This window comes from Sceloporus occidentalis, unplaced genomic scaffold, assembly GCF_023333645.1.
Source record: "Sceloporus occidentalis isolate IW3139 unplaced genomic scaffold, rSceOcc1.0.p SCAF_4, whole genome shotgun sequence".
NCBI lineage: Eukaryota > Metazoa > Chordata > Lepidosauria > Squamata > Phrynosomatidae > Sceloporus > Sceloporus occidentalis.
In genome coordinates, this window is record NW_028316984.1 from 641514 (window position 1) to 662243 (window position 20730).

Sequence of the window (20730 nt, forward strand, 5' to 3'; positions counted from 1 at the left end):
TTTAAGGCTACCACAGGACTCTTTGTCCTTTCCATAATAACAGAACAATCTAATCATATATAGATCAAAGAGACTCTGACCTATTCCTGTGTTGTTTTGTGGATGCAAACAATGCAGGCTGCAAGCTTTCAATCATTACTCATTAACTTGTTAATCAAGTCCTCAGGCGGTGCTTCTTTGTTGAAAAAAGGAACAATCACTGGAGTTTAATTTGTATGTCGATGTGAAAATCAACTCCACTGGAGTGGAGTTTATTAGACAAGGGGAATTGGAAGTATAATCCAATGGCAATCTGAACGCAATCATGGGGTTTAATGTTGTTATTATTATTATTATTATTATTAAGCTTTATTTATAAAGCGCTGTAAATTTACACAGCGCTGTACATACAATCTTTTTTTTATTGCGTGATAACCCACTCCACACAAATTCAGGCAATGGAAAGTCAGTCTGAACACAATCAGAGTTTCACGATATTGCGTGATAGACTGCCACACGCAAATTCAGGCAATGGCATGCTATTTTGGGGCAATGGGGAGCCAGTTCGAATGCAATGCGTATTCACGTAATTGCGTGAAACTAGCGACTTTAAGTGAATGCGTTCTGGCCCCACTTTCTTTTCATTTAAATTTAAGAGAAATTCTTCCCATTCGATAAACTCCCGTGAAATAAGAGTGGGTGTGTTAAGCTTTCAAAAATGTTTCTTCTTGAATGACATAGTAAATTTTACACTTATTTTAGAAGCATGGTTTCGTAGTGGCCCCAATTCTGAGTATATCTTCTCTCATGCCAGATGCTTTCCAGGCTTCATTGGGAAGAATTGTGATTGCAAAACAGGGGGCAAATCCAGCAAGGAACTGGAAAAGAGCTGCAGAAAGGACAATGCCTCAGTCATCTGCTCTGGCCTAGGGGATTGTGTATGTGGACAGTGTGTTTGCCATACCAGTGATAATCCCAAAAAGCAGATATATGGTACCTTCTGTGAGTGTGACAACGTTAACTGTGAGCTTCACAATGGTCAGCTTTGTGGAGGAGAAGGTGAGTAAGTGTTATGAGAAGCAATGTCACATTTACAACAGATTTTTGTTGCTGTTCAATAGAGGTATTTAAAGGGTATAATTTCATTTTTACTTTCATAATTATACCTTTCAGTATAGAGTGTAATATGCCATTATCACAGCATCTTACAATTCACAGATCACTACATGATGACACAGATTTTTTTCATTGCCTACGGGTTTGAATTGCACTCTAATCCCAGCTATAGAATTTGGAAGTATGTAGGCCATCTTAGTTGATATTAATGCAATCACTTTTATGGATCATTTATCATTTAGGGCTGGTCCATACTTGACCCACCAAAGATAATGTATGGTTATGAAAGCTGAACAGTGAAGAAAGCTGATAGGAAGTAATCAACTGATTTGAAATGCCGTGTTGGACGAGAGTTCTGCGGATACTGCTAAAAAGACAAATAGATAGTAGAGCAAATCAAGTTCAAACCCTCTCTCTAGAAGCCAAACTGACATATGAAGTCAAAGGCTTTCATGTCCGGCATCCATAGTTTTTTGAGGGTTTTTCGGGCTATGTGGCCATGTTCTATAAGAGTTTATTCCTCACGTTTCACCAGCAGCTGTGGCTGGCAAACTGACATGGCTTTACTTTGGCCAAATCATGAGATGACATGATTTACTAGAAAAGGCAATAATACTTGGTAAGATAGAAAGCAATAGGGAAAAAAGAACACCACACTACGAGGGGATGGCCTCAAACAAAAAAGCCACAACCCTGAGTTTGCAAGAGTTGAGCAAATCTGTTGATAGGGTGATGGAAGTCTCTTATTCATAGGGTCGCCTTAAGGCAGTGCTTCTCAATTATTTTCTGTCATGCCCCCCCCAGGAAGAAGAAAACATTTCGCGCCCCCCACGCGACTGTAAATAGTATCATTTGTCTATAAAATTGTTATAAGTACACCTCTGCATAACACATTTCGCGCCCCCCTTTATGGAGCCTCGCGCCCCCCCTAGGGGGCCCGCCCCACTATTTGAGAAGTACTGCCTTAAGGTGAAGTTGGCTTGACAGCAGTTAAGAACAACAACTATACTTGAACATGTTAGAGAAGTAGTCTAGATTATTTTTTAAAATTGTCCTTGCTCCCTTCAGGGTGTACAGGCTTCATATCAATATGTGATTGAGAGCCACATGGGTCTTCATCGCGGGGCAGAATCAACTCACTCTTCCCACCCCGACTGCACATGTGCATACACATATATCTGCAATAGTATGGCTAGTGGGACAGCGCCTCTCCCCATTTGGGTGTCATCAGCATCATACTTAGCACATTGACTTGTTCTCATCATTTTCATGCTGCTACACCCATCATCCCTATCATCCCAGATGTATGCGATCTCCTTGCAAAAGCATACAGAATCAGAACTTGTCCTATAGGCCTATGTCAGGCAAATGCTTGATGCTGCACAAGAACCATGAACAGTGGGATTCTGTTGTAAAAGAAGCCTAAATTCCTGCCACTTACAAAGAGCACTATGCTTTCTCATGAATTTTGTTTTAATGCAGCACTTCAAAGTACACTGTGTCTATTTGTAATTCTTTCCTGAGAACCTCCTCAAAGTATGTTTTGGTGGCTCCAATTTTGGTAGCTCAGTTGCAGTTCTTGTTGCCCCCATATTGACAAGAGATTCTCTCTTTCTTCCTTTGGGTTACGTTTCTCCTACTGCTAAAAGCAACATCAGCCATTATTTACCAATTTTCTAAGCAGAATGAAACCATATTCATATGTGAGACTAGGCAGGCAACTATGCAAATATATGCAGGTAAATGGTGTGGGAAGAAAAAGGATTCTAACCTTGCCTCCACCACCCCATCTCTCTCAATTATAACCCTACAAAAAGTAAAGAAAAAACTGGGAAATTTTTAAGACTATTAAGTTTATCCCAAATTATAATTCTCAGGCTGTTTCAAAAGGAAGCAAACATTGTGAGCCATGTAATGCTCACAATAAAAGTTATGCTCCATTTTTAGCTCCATGTAGACTGGACTCGGGTCTGATTGGAAAGTGTGAGTACTGAATGTTTTGTCCAAGATACATCATTGTTTTGCAACATCTTTCAAAAGTTCATGCATCAGTGACACACTATTCTTTCATCAAAGAGTCACTTCAGTACATTACAAGTAATGCTGAGTAATGGCTTTTATTCCGGTATGAGTCATTTAAGAATATTGTCAGTGCAGAGTAGAAAGCTCTCTTCCATTTCCAATTCAATTCTACTTTCTGGCAAAATTGTCTCTTACCTTTGAAGTATAGACCTGGGCAATGATTTTTCCTTAAATTCTCCACTTTGCAGAACGAGGACGTTGTGACTGTGGGAAATGCAAATGCAACTCTGGCTATGATGGCAGTGCCTGCCAATGCAAGTCTTCAACAGATGGTTGTTTGAACAGCAATAAGAGTGTATGCAGTCTCCGTGGGGTGTGCCAGTGCAATACATGTCACTGTAACCCAGGCTACCAGCCCCAATATTGTGAAGAATGCCCTGGCTGTCCATCACCCTGTCCCAGATACATGTAAGTGATATGAGGGAGCCCTGCTTTCTCATCTATATTTCCTTGCCACCACTTAAGTTCATATTGCTGTAGACATGGCTATAATCTGTATGTCGATGTGAAAAATTATTCCATTTAGAAAATACTTTGTATTTATTTGTTAAGAAACAATTGATTCTGTACTACTACAGTAGTCATACGCTGAATAACTGAGTCTTGGACTACTCGGTTGGCACTAAAGAGTCTTTGGAAATGTTCAGCCCATCGGTTCAGAATGGAAGCTTTATCTGTGATTAGTGTTTGACCATCTGTACTGTATAGGGAGCTTTGGATCTGATATGTAGGTCCAAACACTGTTTTAAGAGCTTCGTAAAATCCTCCAGAATCACCCAGATCTGCACAACGTTGTGTCTTTTGTGCTAAGTTGATCCACCACTTGTTCTGAATGTCTCGGAGTTTTTGTTGGAGTTGACTACACGCGAGGCAAAAGGCTGCTTTTCTTACATGGCAAGATGGCTGGGCGAGGTGTGCCTGGTGAGCAGTTCTCTTCTTTGCCAACAGCTCCTGGATCTCTTGGTTGTTTTCATCAAACCAGTCTTGATTTTTCTTGAGGGAGAACCCTAAGGATTCTTCTGCAGATTGCAGGATGCTGTTTTTGATATGTTGCCAAAGCACTGTAGGAGAAGAGTCTACAGGATGGTCTTCAAGTTTTGTTTGCAAATTTGCCTGGAAGTTGTCTCTCATGGTAGCTTGTTGAAGACTGTTGACTTGGAGTCTCCTCTTTAGGATGCCACCCCTCTTAGGTTTAAACTTAAAATGAAGATTTAGTTTGCATCTTACGAAGCGATGATCTGTTTGACATTCTGCACTGGGCATCACTCGGGTATGACGGACATCACGAATATTTCTCTGGCACACTAGGATGTAGTCAATGAGGTGCCAGTGTTTGGATCGGGGATGCATCCAGGTTGTCTTCAAGCTATCTTTCTGCTGAAAGATGGTGTTTGTAATAATCAGCTGCTGTTCTGCACAAAAGAGCAGAAGGTGTCCGTTATCATTACAGTTTCCAACACCATGCTTGCCTAAAACACCTTTCCAGGCTTCGAAGTTCTTTCCTACTCTGGCATTGAAGTCACTAAGGATAATGATTTTGTCTTTTGCAGGGACTTTTTGTATAAGGTGGCATAGGTCTGAGTAGAATTTGTCTTTCTCCGCAGGGTCAGCTTGCATAGTTGGGGCATATATACTGAACAGAACAACACGTGGGAGGCGTAAGGAGATAATGCGATCAGAGTGTCCTGTTGGCAAGGTTTTGAGTTTGGAGGCAATGAAGTTTTTGATCATGAAGCCTACACCTGAAAGATGTTTTTCAGTTTTGGGTTTACCAGACCAGTAGAGTGTGTAGCCGGCACTGTGTTCTTTAAGGCTGCCTTCCTCGTGGAGACGAACTTCACTAAGAGCAGCTATATCAATGTTAAGTCATGACAGTTCATGTGCTATTAGGGCAGAATGACACTCAGGACGTCCACTGTCATCTTTCGGCCTCTGAGGGAGAGAGAAGGCTGGCCCAGTACCATCAGGGGCTAGCCTGAAGAAAGAGGCTCCTCCCTCCCTAACTGTCATCTTTCGGCCTCTGAGGGAGAAGGCTGACCCAGTACCATCAGGGGCTAGCCTGAAGAAAGAGGCTCCTCCCTCCCTAACTGTCGTCTTTCGGCCTCTGAGGGAGAGAGAAGGCTGGCCCAGTACCATCAGGGGCTAGCCTGAAGAAAGAGGCTCCTCCCTCCCTAACTGTCATCTTTCGGCCTCTGAGGGAGAGAGAAGGCTGGCCCAGTACCATCAGGGGCTAGCCTGAAGAAAGAGGCTCCTCCCTCCCTAACTGTCATCTTTCGGCCTCTGAGGGAGAGAGAAGGCTGGCCCAGTACCATCAGGGGCTAGCCTGAAGAAAGAGGCTCCTCCCTCCCTAACTGTCATCTTTCGGCCTCTGAGGGAGAGAGAAGGCTGGCCCAGTACCATCAGGGGCTAGCCTGAAGAAAGAGGCTCCTCCCTCCCTAACTGTCATCTTTCGGCCTCTGAGGGAGAGAGTAGGCTGGCCCAGTACCATCAGGGGCTAGCCTGAAGAAAGAGGCTCCTCCCTCCCTAACTGTCATCTTTCGGCCTCTGAGGGAGAGAGAAGGCTGGCCCAGTACCATCAGGGGCTAGCCTGAAGAAAGAGGCTCCTCCCTCCCTAACTGTCATCTTTCGGCCTCTGAGGGAGAGAGAAGGCTGGCCCAGTACCATCAGGGGCTAGCCTGAAGAAAGAGGCTCCTCCCTCCCTAACTGTCATCTTTCGGCCTCTGAGGGAGAGAGAAGGCTGGCCCAGTTCCATCAGGGGCTAGCCTGAAGAAGAAGAGCCCTCCCTCCGGTCCATCTGCCTTGGTCCAGGCCTCAGAGGGAGAGAAGAATGCTGGACCTGATTCCCTCCCCCCCTCACCATTCCCTTCTCCTTTTGTGTCATGTCTTTTAGATTGTAAGCCTGTGGGCAGGGAACTGTCTGTTATCCCCTCTATTGTAAACCGCTCGGATTCCCAGTGATTGGGCGGTATATAAATAAAACCTATTATTATTATTATTATTATTATTATTATTATTATTATCTGCATAATCTTGCATGGTTCTGATGTTCCAGCATGCAAGTGTCAGTCTATTTGCACCTTTGGAGGCTGGTGTGTGCCTTTGTCTCTTTGTCTTTGTTTGACCGCATCAGAAGATGCCCGTTGGCCGCGGCTAGCCAACCGGGTTTTTGGGGATGAGCTTTCTTTAGGCCACCTTTTCTAGGCCCCTCTCCATATGGAGCAAGCAGCGCTCTCCTTTAAAAAGGCTGCTTGATCATTCAGGATGCTGCCGAACAAGACTGTCATCCCCGAGTCAGTCTCAAGCGACCAAAGTCCTGAACCGCCTGCATGCAGGGTTGGGTCTGCGGCTTCCAGTGCATCTTTACACCTGCCGTTTCGTCCCTCGCCTATCGCTACAGGGCTTTTTCGGAAGTTAGATGTATCCTTCGAGCCTGTGCAATGGATTTTTCTGGTGGAGCACAGCGTGCACAGAACTGGCCTCACCCTTTAAACCAGAGGTTCGTCTGCTGAGGCCTTGACAAGCATGGACAGTGGCAGCGAGGTTCTCGGGTCGTAGGTTTGATTAGAGTTTCCTTCTTGAGATGGTTGACCTTACAGGGTTAGACGAGCACCATCTGCCCGGGTTTGGGATTAGAGTTTTCCTTCTCCTAGGATGGTTGCCATAAGGCTAGAGAGCCCATCCTGCCCTTTGGCACTTTTGGTCAGACCCTTCAGTTGTGACCTGTCTGGCATGGGAGGCCCTACCGGTGGCTATTATACCACTGCCAGCATAGCTCACAACATCATTAGGGTGCGCAAGCCTCTCCTCCACGACAAAGGGGCGTCAATAGAGAGGTAAGGGATTTTACAACAGAGCAAATGGCTCTCTTTCCCTTTCTAAAGTTAGTACATCAAGCACAGCATTGGCTCAGTACAGTAGATGAGGTATATTTAAATTGAACTGAAACATGAATACAGCTCTAAGTAGACATAAATTTACCATAATATATGTAGGTAAAAACTAGAAGGGTTCCATCACACTGTGAAGGAGAAAAAATGTACAGATTGACCAGTAAACCAATGACTGTCAGTAGATGGCATGAAGTTAACAGTGGTTCTGCTCTGGCCTGCTGGGCTGTCCTTGGAAAGTGTGTTGGGTGCTAATTTGTCCTGGAGCTTAGGAAGCTGCTTTCATAATGCTGTGGGGCTCAGACCATCTTCCTAACACTATTATAAATAACTTCAAAATGGCATGATATTTGTTCTTAAAAGTAGAATTCTAAGCTCTGATTTGGCCCCATTACATTGGTAGGACTACAAGGACCCTGCTGAATGAAAGCAAAGACTTGTCTAGTCCAGCCTTCTTTTTCTCACTGACATTCCCATATTAAGCAGGTGGATATGGGAAGCCCACAAAAAGGCTTGGAGGGCAATGGCTCTTTCCTGTGTTTGTTCCCTAGTGCTGGGGTGCTCAGAATGACTGCCTCTTTCTGGAAATGGCACATGAAGAATAAAGTTCAGTAGCTGCTAATCATGATGAGTGGACATACATTACTTCCACTATCAAAGATGGTATTCCTCCCAGTGCTACTGGCTAAGGAACTCTAATAGGAGAGTAGTCTTGTGCTCATGTCTGGCCTCCCATAAATATCTCATTGGTACTATAGGCCCATAAATGTTGGACATGATGGGTCTTTGATCTGATCAAGTGAACCTCTTATATTCCTATCCTACCATTGCAAAAAATCTTCATTTATTCCTACTTTCTGGTTTATCTTCTTACTCACTACTGATCATTTTAAAAGATCAGTCATCCCAAAGTCCCATACAGTGACATTGTCCAGTAATAATAATAATCTGCAGTGAGTTTCAGTGTGCCTTCCCCTTCCTACAGTGTGCAGTTCTGAGCCACAGGGAATTTGGACTGTTTCACTTTCTTTTTAGCTTAAGATGATGGCTGCATCCGCACTGCATAAATAATCCAGTTTGACACCTCTTTAATTGCCATGGCTCAAAGCTATGGAATTCTGAGAAATATAGTTTGTTGTGGTACCATAAACAAGATTATTTCTGCAGTGCCAATGCAGCCAATGTCTGTACTCAGACAAACTGTGGTTGATCTTAACTATGGTTTTCTGAAACAAGCCAACTTCAAACTGAGGTTCATGAAGCTGATTTCCCCCACAAATCATAGTTAAGGGTTCAGATGATGCACTAAACTACAATGAATGTAAATGGGTTCATTGAATCTAAATTCTGGTCTTCTTGTGTCCATGCTAGAGGAAGAGAGGAACATCTGATGTCCAAACACAGTTTACTGAATTGTCCTTCCACATGCTTGCTAACAAACTCATAAAAATCTCAAAAGTTAGTGAGACAAGCCATGTTAACGTTCTATGTAGTTACTTTTATTTAAAATCAGTTTTACCATCAGTGTCCTGACCTGAATAGCCTATGGCTTCCTTTTTTAAAAAATGTGTTACATCTTTTACTGTTTCTTGTTCATATTACAAATTGTCCAGCACACATTTTCTTCCAGAAGGTGGCTATATTCTTTGGAGTCTAAGTGGCCCTTGCAACCATTGCACTATGGGGATTTGGGGGCATTGCTTGCACTTTTTTTGACCCTCCCCTCTGGGGACTCCAAAGTTGTTTAGATGAAATTACACTGTTGGAAAAGTTTATCTGGATGGCCAGAATAAGGTAGCTGTGGACTTGAGAGCTGGACTCAAAAGCCACCCTTCTTTTCCCACCAGCAATGTGATAGAGTTCCATGTAGCATTGGTACAAAGATGACTGAACTAACATAGAATAAATGCTTTTGTATGCTCCAAATGTGCTGCATTGAATCTAGACATTTTAATTGTTTTTAATTTTATTACAATTTTAAAGATTTTATCTGTGAGCCACCTTGGGTCCCTCCAGGGAGAAAGGCGGGATATAAATAAAATAAATAACTAAAATAAATAAATAGATCTGCTGCATCTCTGCCCTAGAAAATTATTCTTGAAGACATGCTTCTTGTTTCTTTTTGATTTTTTTTTTAGTTCTTGTGTTGAGTGTTTGGCCTTTGGGAGTGGCCCATTTCAGAAGAACTGCTCTCAAGCTTGTCAAAATATTATTCTGAAAGACAACGTGGTATCCAAAAGTAAACCATGCAAGGAGAAAGATTCTCAAAACTGTTGGATCTCTTACACAATGTCACAAATGGATGGAGAGATGTATTCGGTTACAGTCAATCCCAACAAGGGTATGTTTGGCACTGACTTGTCTAAACCCTATTCTTATAAACAGGACAGGCAACTTGGCCATAGCCACTTACCAAAATGTCATCTCTGATGGATATAAGCTGGCCGCAGCCAAAGTAGCACTTTGTGGTTCAGTGAAGAGGAGTCATGGAGGAGGACTGAAAAATTACAAGTCAGGGGGTCCCACAGGACTATTCAAATTAGGTATATTATGGTGGCAAGGGGCATTCTTTAAAGTTCCTTCCACCTTGTCAATGGCAATCCCACTTGTATTTTTCTTGAAGAAAAAGGCCTGCAAGCCACATACATATTGCTTTGAGAATCATGCTTCTGAGAGCAAGTTTGCTTTAAAACAAGGCTCCCTATATGCCTTACTCTTAAAGGGAAATGCAGCTTTTGCCACCACTATGCTGCAGATATTCAGCAATGGGAGGGGTCCTGTGGGCTTTATATGGGCTGTGAATTGCCTACCCTCCTTGAAGGGGAGATAGCTGTCTCTCCTTTTTGCAAGGAGGCCACATCAATGAAAAGGTCCCTTGAAGTCGCTTTCTTCTCAGCTGGCTGGGCCAAAGGTGCAGATGGAGACAGAGCGCTAGAGAAGAAGCAAAGAAGACGGAGCAGGAGGTCCTCAGCTGGGCTAGCAAGGTTTCTCTAACAGGGAATTCTGTTATATTTAAAGAATCTAAAGGGCAGAATCTCCTTGGTGACTCATAGTGGCACAACACTTCTTTATTCTACTGTAAGGCTCTTTCTGGGATGGTGTGCAGCAGCAAAAGGAGGTCAGAAAATTCAAAAAACTACCCTGATGGCTTCTGAGCAGCTCTGGACAGCTTTTTCTTCACAGAGATGATGCTTTCCTTCTGTTTCTGTGGTGTCCCCAGCCACTTTATTCTTAATGCTATGGTGTCATCACCTACATAGTTACACCTGCTAATGGGATTGGACCATAATTTTATAAGGGTTTCGGTTTTTTTGGCGGTATGTGTATGTGTGTATATATATATATATATATATACACACACACACACACACACACACACACACACATATATATACAAGGAGCTATTCTTAATTGAGCTTTTCAAATTCTCAGCTAGCCTCTGTTGATGTGTAATATGTTCCTTGCAGATATACCAGGAGAGGGGAATGGACTGCAGTTGTGTTTTAAAATTTGAGTTGTTTTAATATGGTTATTATAATATTATTATAATATTATTATTAATATGGTGATTTATTTCATTGCATTGTCCTCCTATAAAATAATTAGCCTAAATCCAATTATTATCCCCTCACAGAGTAGACCCACTGATTCAATAGGAATTTTGTAAGTCAGCACTTATGTAAATTGCATTGATTCAGGGGTTTTACTCTAGTTGGGGTTTAGGATTTGGATAGGATTCAGGCCTTTGCTTTTTCATCTTGTTGGGAGCCACCTCATATCTGATACTGGAATAAATGTGATCCAAAATAAAGAAAAAAATTGCAACTCCCTCTCTCTTATACACATTCATTTTCATTGTCCATTCAGATAATGCAGGTTTTCTGTTTCCCTTCCTATTCTTAGTGTGTCCAGAGCCTCCTAATGTTGCAGCCATTGTGGGAGGCACCATTGCTGGAATAGCTCTCATCGGGCTTCTCCTTCTCTTGATTTGGCGACTACTCACAGAGCTGATTGATCGCAAAGAATATCACAGATTTGAGAAAGAAAAGTCCAAAGCAAAGTGGAATGATGTAAGGATGCTTTTCTCTGTGGGAGAGGGAAGAAGGCCTGCTTATTTTTTTAAAAAGATGGGAGACCACCTACAAATACTATGTAGGGGCTGTGGGCTATATTCCAGAGGAAGGAACCGGCAAAACCACCCCTGAGTATTCCTTGTCTAAGAAAAACCTTATGAAATTCATGGGGTCACCATAAGTGGACAGGTGACTTGACCCCACATACACACACACAACGTACTAAAGCAAAGCAACTGACCCAGCATAGTAAATATCATCAGCACAAGCCGGTCTTTTCAAATGGTGTAATGTAAATCTGGGTGAAAGCATTAGGATATTTTGTAAAAAGTCCTAGGCTGAAAATTCTAAAGACATCCAAAAATACCATACAGAGATGATGTTGAATAAGTGAAGAGGACAGAATGTAAGGAAAGTGTGTGGTAAATAAAATAATGTGCATAAAATAAGGAAATGTGCAGTCAGGAGGTTGGTCACCATCCTGCAAAGGGAGAGAGCTCTGAAAGTTCACCCCCACATACAGCATTTAGCTGCAAGGCATTACACATCTATCCTAGTCATTCTTCTCAATGAGATCAGATGTAGAAATTTAGCTGATGACAATTTCTCTCTCAAAAGGGATACTATTTTGGGTAACCCCTTATTAAAGGAGCTCTCTCCATCCCTGAATTTGGTGGGGTGAGGATCGTCAGAAGTCTGTAGTCCCTTTAAACTCTTAAATTTATTTATTTATTTATTTATTTATTTAGAAAGTTTAGGCATGTCTCTCTATAACCTATAAATAACTGTGGTGTTTGATTGGCAGGCTGATAATCCTCTTTTCAAGAGTGCCACCACTACTGTTGTGAACCCCAGATTCAATGGCCAGTGAAGTGGAACTACATTGACATTGTGGAGCACAAAGAAACTCTTGGAAAGAGGAAGAGCAGATGAAGACAACAGTTTTATTCTCCACAGTGTCCCCTTCTGTCATTGTCACACCATGCATTTCAGAAAACCTTTGTATAGGTTTTGCAAACATGACACCAGACACCTCATGGAGTTGTCAAAACTTGCTAACCCAGAGGAACTGTTCATGTTCCACTAATCACCCATTACATTTGAAGTTGGTACTTGGAAACCTAAAGCAAAGGGAATGTTTATTGTAGTATGTACAAATTGAAAATACTTGTTGCAAAATACACTCATCCCTCCGTATTTGCGGCTTTGATATTTGCAGCTTGGATTATTTACGGATTTAATATGTTCTCTTTAGGAATATCTAGGTCCTCCAGTGCAACTCTGTGGTCAACTTTAACTAAAAGTTGCACTGAAAGACCTAGAGATCTCTAGAGAGAATACTCTACTAGGCATTTGTAACTCCTCCAGTGCAGTTCTATGGTCGGTGTGTGTCCGACGTTGATCACAGAGTTGCACTGGAGGACCTAGAGAGGTGTCCTCTCAGGTAAAAACATGGTGTTTTTGTTATCTGCGGTTTTTCCATATTCATGGGGATCTTGTGCCCCTAACCCTAGTGAATATGGAGGGACAAGTGTATAGCAAAATTGTTAACTTACATTTAATGCATAAATAAGGTTTATTTTAGTCCATAATTTCACTATCCAGAAACCCTGCATTAACGTTATATACAGTGTGGAAACCTATTTTTTTCTGGCCTGCACTTCTACCTTTAACAGCATGCTGACAACCAGAAATGTAAGCAGTAATGCGTTATCTACTACTTATCACCATGCCCTCTTCCCCCCAAAAAACCTTAACATGCTAGATTTTGAGATGTCAGTTTGCTCTTAAAGCTGCAAGAGCAGGAACATGATAAAAGGCGGCATAGTAAGGGAAAATGCATTAAACCTTTGGAACAGAAGATGTAAACATTCTGAAGCTATGTTCCCCCATGTCTTACTTCACCACTTTTTGTAAAAATGCTGTGCAGTAAATTACGTAAAGAACATTAGTCTTGTCTGAGTGTCAAGACAGAGTATGGATTTGAATTCAGAACTTCCTAGTCCAAATTTAACATCAGATACTCCTATACCACCTCATCCAATGCTGATGAAGCATTCTGAGACAGTATGAACAAGGGTCCAAAGCACATTGCAGAAATAATCGCTAGGGAATTCTAGGAACTGTAGTTTTGTGAGACATTTAGTCTTCTCTGTCAGGCAGTTCTGATGCCACAATAAACTTCAGTTCCCAGGATTCCCTAGCACTGGGCCAGGGCAGTTAAAGTGATCTCAAATTATTTCTGCAGTGTGTTTTGGATCCTGGGTTTCCAAAAAGAGGAATACACTCATCCCTTCACATTTGCGGCTTTGATTATTCATATATTTTATTAATATGTTACCTCTAGGAATATTTAGGTCCTCCAGTGCAACTCTATGGTCAACTTTAACCAAAAGTTGCACTGAAGGACCTAGAGTGATATATGAATTGCCTCCACTAGAAGATATTGTGTTTATTATGATGGTGGGTAGGTGATCTGAATACTCACCTTTGAATCTATGGCCTTCATTCTAGCTATATTTATTGAGGCGAAGAAGCTCCCAATCTGCCAGAAATTGGAGTGAGTGAGGTAGCAGAAGAAACCTTGCTGTCATTACTGATTTAACATAACCACAAGTATATACATTTCTGTCTATGTGTCTGTGATTTGTCCACATGATGGATTTCTAGCAATAAATTTCAAACATCACTCCTGAAGTGGGTTAACATACTTTGGAGTGTTACTGAGCTGAGTTCAGAGACACTGTCTTGCAGTGTTTATTTGACAGCTTGAGAAGCAGAAGTGGTTTGTGGCATCATCTTCTATCCCAGTTTTATATTTTCTCAGTAGAAAATTAGTTAGAATTGTCTTCATTTTCAAGGTGATGGTTAAAAAAAAAGGATAATGACCTCTTCAGTATATGTGATTTCCCAATAACATTGCTCAGCTGTAGCACAGATTTTTAAATGTTAGGCGCTGGAATGGTGCTATGAATGGTACAGTGATATGAAGGGCAACAAGTGTCACCTAAGCTGATATTTCCCTGCTATCATAGAAAGTGCATCTAAATTTCTAGGCACGTTCTCTCTGAGCCTAAGTGCTGGGGTGGTATGTGTATGTGAAGCACAGTTCAATACTCCATATGTCTATGTTTGTCCTATACAGGAATACGTACCAGTGCAAAAGCTGGCTGGGCTGAAATATAGAATTTAGATCCATACAACAGCTTCTCAAAATTTAGAGAGCCTGTTTTTGTCAATGCCTACATGGAGATAAGGGCTGAAGCAGCTTGTGAGCCAGATAGGGCACTCCTTTGGATCCACAAGCCAAAGGTTCCCCAATCTTATCAGAAATGCAACAGATTATTAGGAACCCTTCTTCAGCAGTCACCCAAATATGGGTGTCTGGTTTGTTTTTGTTTTTAATTGACTGACACAAAATGGGGTGGGGGCACAGCAGAATTACTTGACTTCTGGATTTATTCCTTGTTGAGGTATTGAATACGAAGTCTATGGACTACAAAGGGATTTCATGTTCTCTTCTTAGGGCTGACAATCTAATCCTAATTGTTCCTAATGTATTCATAGGCCAGATTCCTTTTAGGGTCCAACAACATGTGGAGTTCCATTTGATTTCCATCCCTTCACTAGCAGATCTAATTTTTATCTGATGTTGCATAAGAAAGTATCCAGTATCTTCTCATGAAACAGTTTTCTTTGGCAAAGCAACAGCTGCTGGAAAAGTGCTCTGGGACACATCCAGCCCACCCAATCCAAATGGCCACCAGCTCACCACAAAAGTCCATTGGAAGAGCCCCCTCATGCCAGCATTGTGGCGGCAGCCTTCCTCCTCCCTCTCCAGTGGCTAGATCTCTGCATACATACACTGGTGGAACTTCACACTCTGCCATAATCAAACAGAACCTCAGCCGTGGTAAGCAGTGGTTGCTATAGCTTGTAGGCCCTTGTGCAAAATACACTTTAGAGCACCGTCTGAATTTAGCTTCGTTAAACATCAGTACCCAATTAAATATTTCTTAAGCATGGAACTCAACTCAAATTCAGTTTTAAAACGTTTCATTCATTGCTTCGAGATAAACACATCAGTTTTTTTTTTAAATAGAGGAGAAAGTATTGTGCAGTTTGTTATGTTGTGGACTCCAGCAAGGCCATGCTGGATAGGCACTAGTCCTGTTTGCTACTGCCCTTGATCAAAGTGGAGCAAAGTAAAGGCTATCTTGTAAAACTCATACACATTCTGGGAGACCCAGGCCTGTTAAAAAACTGCAAAGTCTGCTTCCTGTGAATCGTCACTCTTGTTTAGTCTAATCAACCTTAGAGTTGTTCTGAGGATTAAATACAGTGGGAAGAAGAATGTGCATTCTGCCTTTTAACCTGTTCTTTTGAAGGAAAAGCAGAATATAAATGCAGCTATAAGGTAATTCATTTCAGAGCAGAGACAAACAGAAGATCAACACCTCAGTCTACAAGCCAACCAGCCATTTCCTATGCATTTCAAAGCCCAGCATAGGCTGAACCATCTGTTCTCATCCAGAAAACTATCCATACAGAGAGTTATAGAAAATACAAACAAATACCACAAGGCACAGTCTCAACTACACATGCATAGACTACAAAAGACCATCACAAAACCATAGGCAAAAATATTAATATAACAAAATAAATGAAGGCAATTTTTACAGTCAATACAGATAACACAAACAGGAATATATACAGAACCAAATAGTGCTCAAAGGTACTATATGGCCCATGTATACAGTCAGCTGGCTGTATCCACAGATTCTTTATTCACAGATTTAACCATCCATGGCTTGAAAATACTTTAAAATATATATACATTCCCAAAAGCAAACCCCGATTTTTACCATTTTATATAAGGGAAACCATTTTACTATGCCATTGTATTTAATGGGATTGAGCATCCATGGATTTTGATATCCACAGGAGATCCTGGGACCAAACCCCAGGATACCAAGGGCCCACTGTATACATTTTGCATACCCTTCATCTGAATCATGTTAATTAACAGTTAAAAGCTGATAGAAAATTTAAACAATGAAGACTATAAAGCTTATATGGCACATCCACCAATTACTTAGGAAACAGGAGATGAAAAAATTCTACTGAAGTCCATGGCAAATTCTCCATTGGATGTAGCCTGGATTTTTCATTCTGGGATTCAGCACCACTGACCTCAATGACACACGTCTTTGGAATACTTTGGATATCTGACTTTCAAAACAGGAGTTCATTGGATACTTCAGACTTCTCTTTCTAGCTCCTGAGCTTTTAGTACATGTGTGGGATGTATTAAAATATTTTAAAGCTATCTCCTGTCCACAGGTTTTGGATACAAAAAACAGTTTGTTCCTTTATAACATTTCTGGACAGATAGATGCCACTCAATGCTGTTGCTGCCACAATGAAGAAAAGGCCTCTGTTTATGACCTATAAGAAGAAATCCAGTTTGATTATCTGAATAGTGCAATAATAGGAAAAATAAATTTGCAATATTTCTACCATACTATATGCTGAAATGGAACTATTCACATAGCTCCCTTGACTGCAGTCCTGTGAATGAGCCCCCTCGGACTTATTGCGACTTCTATCTTAGCAGCCATGCATTAAACTGCAATCTAAAGATGCTACTATTGCTTCTAAAGAGAATGTTAAATCCTTAAAAACAACATAATATTACCTATTTATGCTGGAATAATAATATTTTAAATACTGGGCAAGACACATTCTCTCAGTCTAGGAGGAAGTCAAAGGCAAACCCCCTCTGAACAAATTTTGCTAAGAAAATTCCATTATTCATTTGTCATAAGTCCAAAATGACTTTAAGGCACACAACAACAACAGGAAGCTGGGTTTATTACATCATAAATACTTAAAAGGATGTCAGCAAATATCTTTACAGTGAGAATGGTACATATGATGCTTCACAAGGCCACATCCTAGGAATAGCAATAGCAATAGTATTTACATTTCTATACCACTTAATAGTGAACTCAGCACTCTCTAAGCGGTTTACAGTCTGTAAGCCAATTGCCCCCCACCAAGCTGGGTACTCATTTTACCGACCTACAGAAACGTAGACTAAAAGTTACAATTCATATAAAACTATGTAAAAACAGCATAACTGCATAAAACAGTCAAATAAAATAAAATAGTAGGTGTAAAAACCCAAGCCAGATGAAACAGGAATGCTCTCACCATTTGCCTAGGACACATGTGGGGGACCTGTTGGTGTTGGTTCCCATATGTAGTTGGACTACAATACTCATTATCCCCAACTAGAGGTCATGCTACCTAGAGCTAATCAGGGTCCAACAATACATCTGAAGGGCCACTGGTTCCTCACTTCATTAAATTATGTTTTATCACTATATTCCTACTTTTTCAACAGTATTCTCACATTACTGGCTTATTATTGCATTTCCAATGTAAGCTATGTTCTTGCTCCTGCTAACAAATCATAAAGCTCTTTTTCTATTTATGTGATTTCTTACAACACACTCAAATAACTCACAGTAACCTGTGGAATAGATTTAAGAATTATATTCAATAATATCTCCTAGAAATCTCTTCCTAGTTATTTTATATGCCCAAGTATGCAATAATCCTATGCACACAATATAATAGTGGGTATCCTGCTAGTGACATACAGGCACAATCAAAATTACACCTGTATAAGACTGGGCGAGGCTCTCTTCCGCCCCTCCTTCCACCTGCCTGGTTGCCAGAGCGACGCAACTGAAGCGGAGGCCAAGGCGGGACTCCATTGCCGCCTTCTTCACCATCGGCTCTCCAGCAACAGTGGTGGCGCAGAAGCAGTCAGGCCTGGGCGAGGCTCTTTTCTGCTCTTCCTTCCACTTGGCTAGTCTCAAGACCATTGAACTCTGTCCCCAGTTTTTGTCATTACTTAAAAAGTCACAATAGATCGATTGCAGACTATTTAGGGGACTAGGAGACACTGGTTAGATGGAGAGTCTTGAGGTCAATCAAGATATATATCCATCATTGTATGTTTCAGGGGAGGGATTAGATGTCTTCAACGGAGCAGCAATTCAAGTTGTGCAGGGCAATGGAAGATATGGCATTAGCAGGGCAAAAGGTCATTACAGAAGAAGACGTGATAGATGTCTGATATCTATTCCGCCTTCCATTCGCCCTGCTACCCCAAAAGATCTGGAAAGCATGCCTAACCATTCGCCAAACCTTTCCCTGCTCTTATGTAATGCCAGGTCAGTGAAGAATAAGTCCCGTATCATCTATGACTTACTGATAGATCACAATGCTGACCTGGCATGTATCACAGAGACCTGGCTAGGAGCAGATAGCTCTGTAACCTGGGCTCAGGCCCTTCCGGCCGGGTACTCTGTCAATGAGCAGATAAGGGGAAGCGGGAAGGGGGGAGGCGTAGCCATAATCCATAAAAACAATCTCACTTTAACCAGGATACCTATCTGTGCATTAAACCACATTGAATGCATTTACCTTCGCTTGAAGACCAGGGAGAGTTTGGGGATTCTGTTGGTCTATCGCCCACCCCGTAACGTAACAGACTCCCTAACTGAGCTGACACAACTAGTCTCAGAGCTGATGTTGGAATCGCCTAGGCTGTTAGTCCTGGGCGACCTCAACATCCCTCTCAAGGGTGATTTGACTAATCTTACTGGTGCGGCTCGGGAATTCATGGGTTTCATGACAAACATGGGCCTCTCCCAGATAGTCTCTGAGCCCACGCATTCTGCAGGTCATACTCTTGATGTGGTCTTCTGTACCGAACAGGCATATCCATGGGCAGAAATAACTAGTATCTCCGCATTATCATGGACGGATCATTTCCTGGTTAAGGTTGGTCTGGAGACTACTATTCCTCCCTCTAGGGGTGGAGGACCAATTAAAATGGTCCGCCCTCGAAGGCTGATGGAACCCATTAGGTTCCAAGAAGCCCTAGGGGGTTCTATGGTTGGCAGTGCCAGTGACTCTGTTGAAGTTCTGGTTAATTTATGGAATAACAACATCACCAGAGCTATAGACATGATCGCTCCCAAGCGTCCTTTACAACCCAGTAAAAACCGTAACCCTTGGTACACTGAAGAGCTTAAACAAATGAAGCGGGTTGGACAACGACTAGAGAAGCGTTGGCTGAAATCTCAACTCATATCTGATAAGATACTTCATAGGACTTTTCTTAGGTCCTATCAAATGGCGATAGATGCAGCCAAAAAATCTTTCTACTCTGCATCTATCGCATCTGTGAAATCTCGTCCAGCTGAGCTGTTCAGGGTGGTAAGGAGTTTAACACAACTGCCTCCCACCCAGAACCCTCTATTAGAGTCAACCATAGCTTACTGTAATGCTTTTAATGATTATTTCACAGATAAAATCTCTCGGATAAGAGCTGATTTAGATGCCAACTTTAAGTCAGAAGCAATGAAAGAGGCATCCAATGCCTCCGCCATTACTGTTAGACTGGATCAATTTGAGTCGGTAAGTACTGAGGACGTGGACAAGCTCCTTAGTAGTCTGAAAAAAACGACTTGCCCTCTTGACCCTTGCCCATCCTGGCTGGCTGTCCAGGGGGGTGATATAGTCAAGCTGATGCTGAAAAATATAATCAATGCATCCTTCAGGGAGGGTACCCTGCCTTCTTGTCTTAAGGAGGCAGTGGTCAGACCACTCTTAAAAAAGCCCTCCCTGGACCCTCTGGATAGAAATAACTATAGGCCAGTCTCGTTGTTGCCATTCTTGAGCAAGGTGATCGAGAGGGCGGTCGCCAATCAACTACAGGCAGTCTTGGATGAAGCTGATTATCTGGACCCATTTCAAACCGGATTCAGGGCAGGATACGGAGTTGAGACGGCCTTGGTCGCCTTAGTTGATGATCTCCGTCTAGGCATTGACAGGGGAAGTGTGACCCTGCTGGTGCTCTTAGACCTCTCAGCGGCCTTCGATACCATCGACCATGGTATCCTTCTGGAACGCCTGAGAGAGTTAGGTATCGGAGGCACTGTTCTACAGTGGTTCCGGTCCTACCTTTCAGGCAGATTCCAGATGGTGGCGCTAGGAGACAGTTGCTCTTCTAAAAGAGAGATAAAATTTGGTGTACCCCAGGGCGCAATATTGTCTCCTATGCTGTTTAACATTTACATGAAGCCGCTGGGAAAAATCATCCGCAGACATGGGGCAGGATGTTATCAGTACGCTGATGACACCCAAATATATTTCTCTATGTCTCAAACTGATGCAGTGTCTATGGATGGCATCTCTCCTCTGAATGCCTGTCTTGGGGCGGTAATAGACTGGATGAGGGAAAACCGACTCAAGCTGAATCCAGGTAAGACGGAGGTACTTGTTATAGGAAACCCAAGCCCAGGTATGGAATTATGTCAGCCAGTTCTGGATGGGGTCACACTTCCCCTGAAAGACTCTGTCCGCAGCTTAGGGGTGCTCCTTGACTCGTCGCTTCACCTGACAACTCAGGTAGATGCGACAGTCAGGAGCACTTGTTATCAGCTTCGGCTGATACGCCAGCTGCGCCCCTTCCTGGAGCAGGGAGACCTTGAAACAGTTGTACATGCGCT

The 20730-nt window shown here is 42.2% G+C and overlaps 2 protein-coding genes across 3 annotated transcripts in view; one reads left to right on the forward strand and one right to left on the reverse strand.

Moving 5' to 3' along the window:
- ITGB2 (integrin subunit beta 2) overlaps positions 1 to 13847 on the forward strand; it is a 47999-nt gene extending 34152 nt beyond the window's left edge. Inside the window, exons 12-16 of the mRNA XM_089519018.1 lie at positions 794 to 1038; positions 3366 to 3585; positions 9203 to 9405; positions 10968 to 11134; positions 11943 to 13847. Of these exons, the coding sequence (XP_089375144.1) occupies positions 794 to 1038; positions 3366 to 3585; positions 9203 to 9405; positions 10968 to 11134; positions 11943 to 12008 (901 nt within the window). The 3' untranslated portion in view covers positions 12009 to 13847. The remainder of the gene's footprint in view (positions 1 to 793; positions 1039 to 3365; positions 3586 to 9202; positions 9406 to 10967; positions 11135 to 11942) is intronic.
- A 1695-nt stretch (positions 13848 to 15542) lies between these two features.
- The window catches only part of LOC149313385 (kynurenine 3-monooxygenase-like), a 42039-nt gene continuing 36851 nt past the window's right edge, over positions 15543 to 20730 (reverse strand). For both annotated transcript variants that reach the window (XM_089519019.1, XM_089519020.1), the window contains one exon: positions 15543 to 16585. In XM_089519019.1, the coding sequence (XP_089375145.1) occupies positions 16448 to 16585 (138 nt within the window). In that variant the 3' untranslated portion in view covers positions 15543 to 16447. The remainder of the gene's footprint in view (positions 16586 to 20730) is intronic.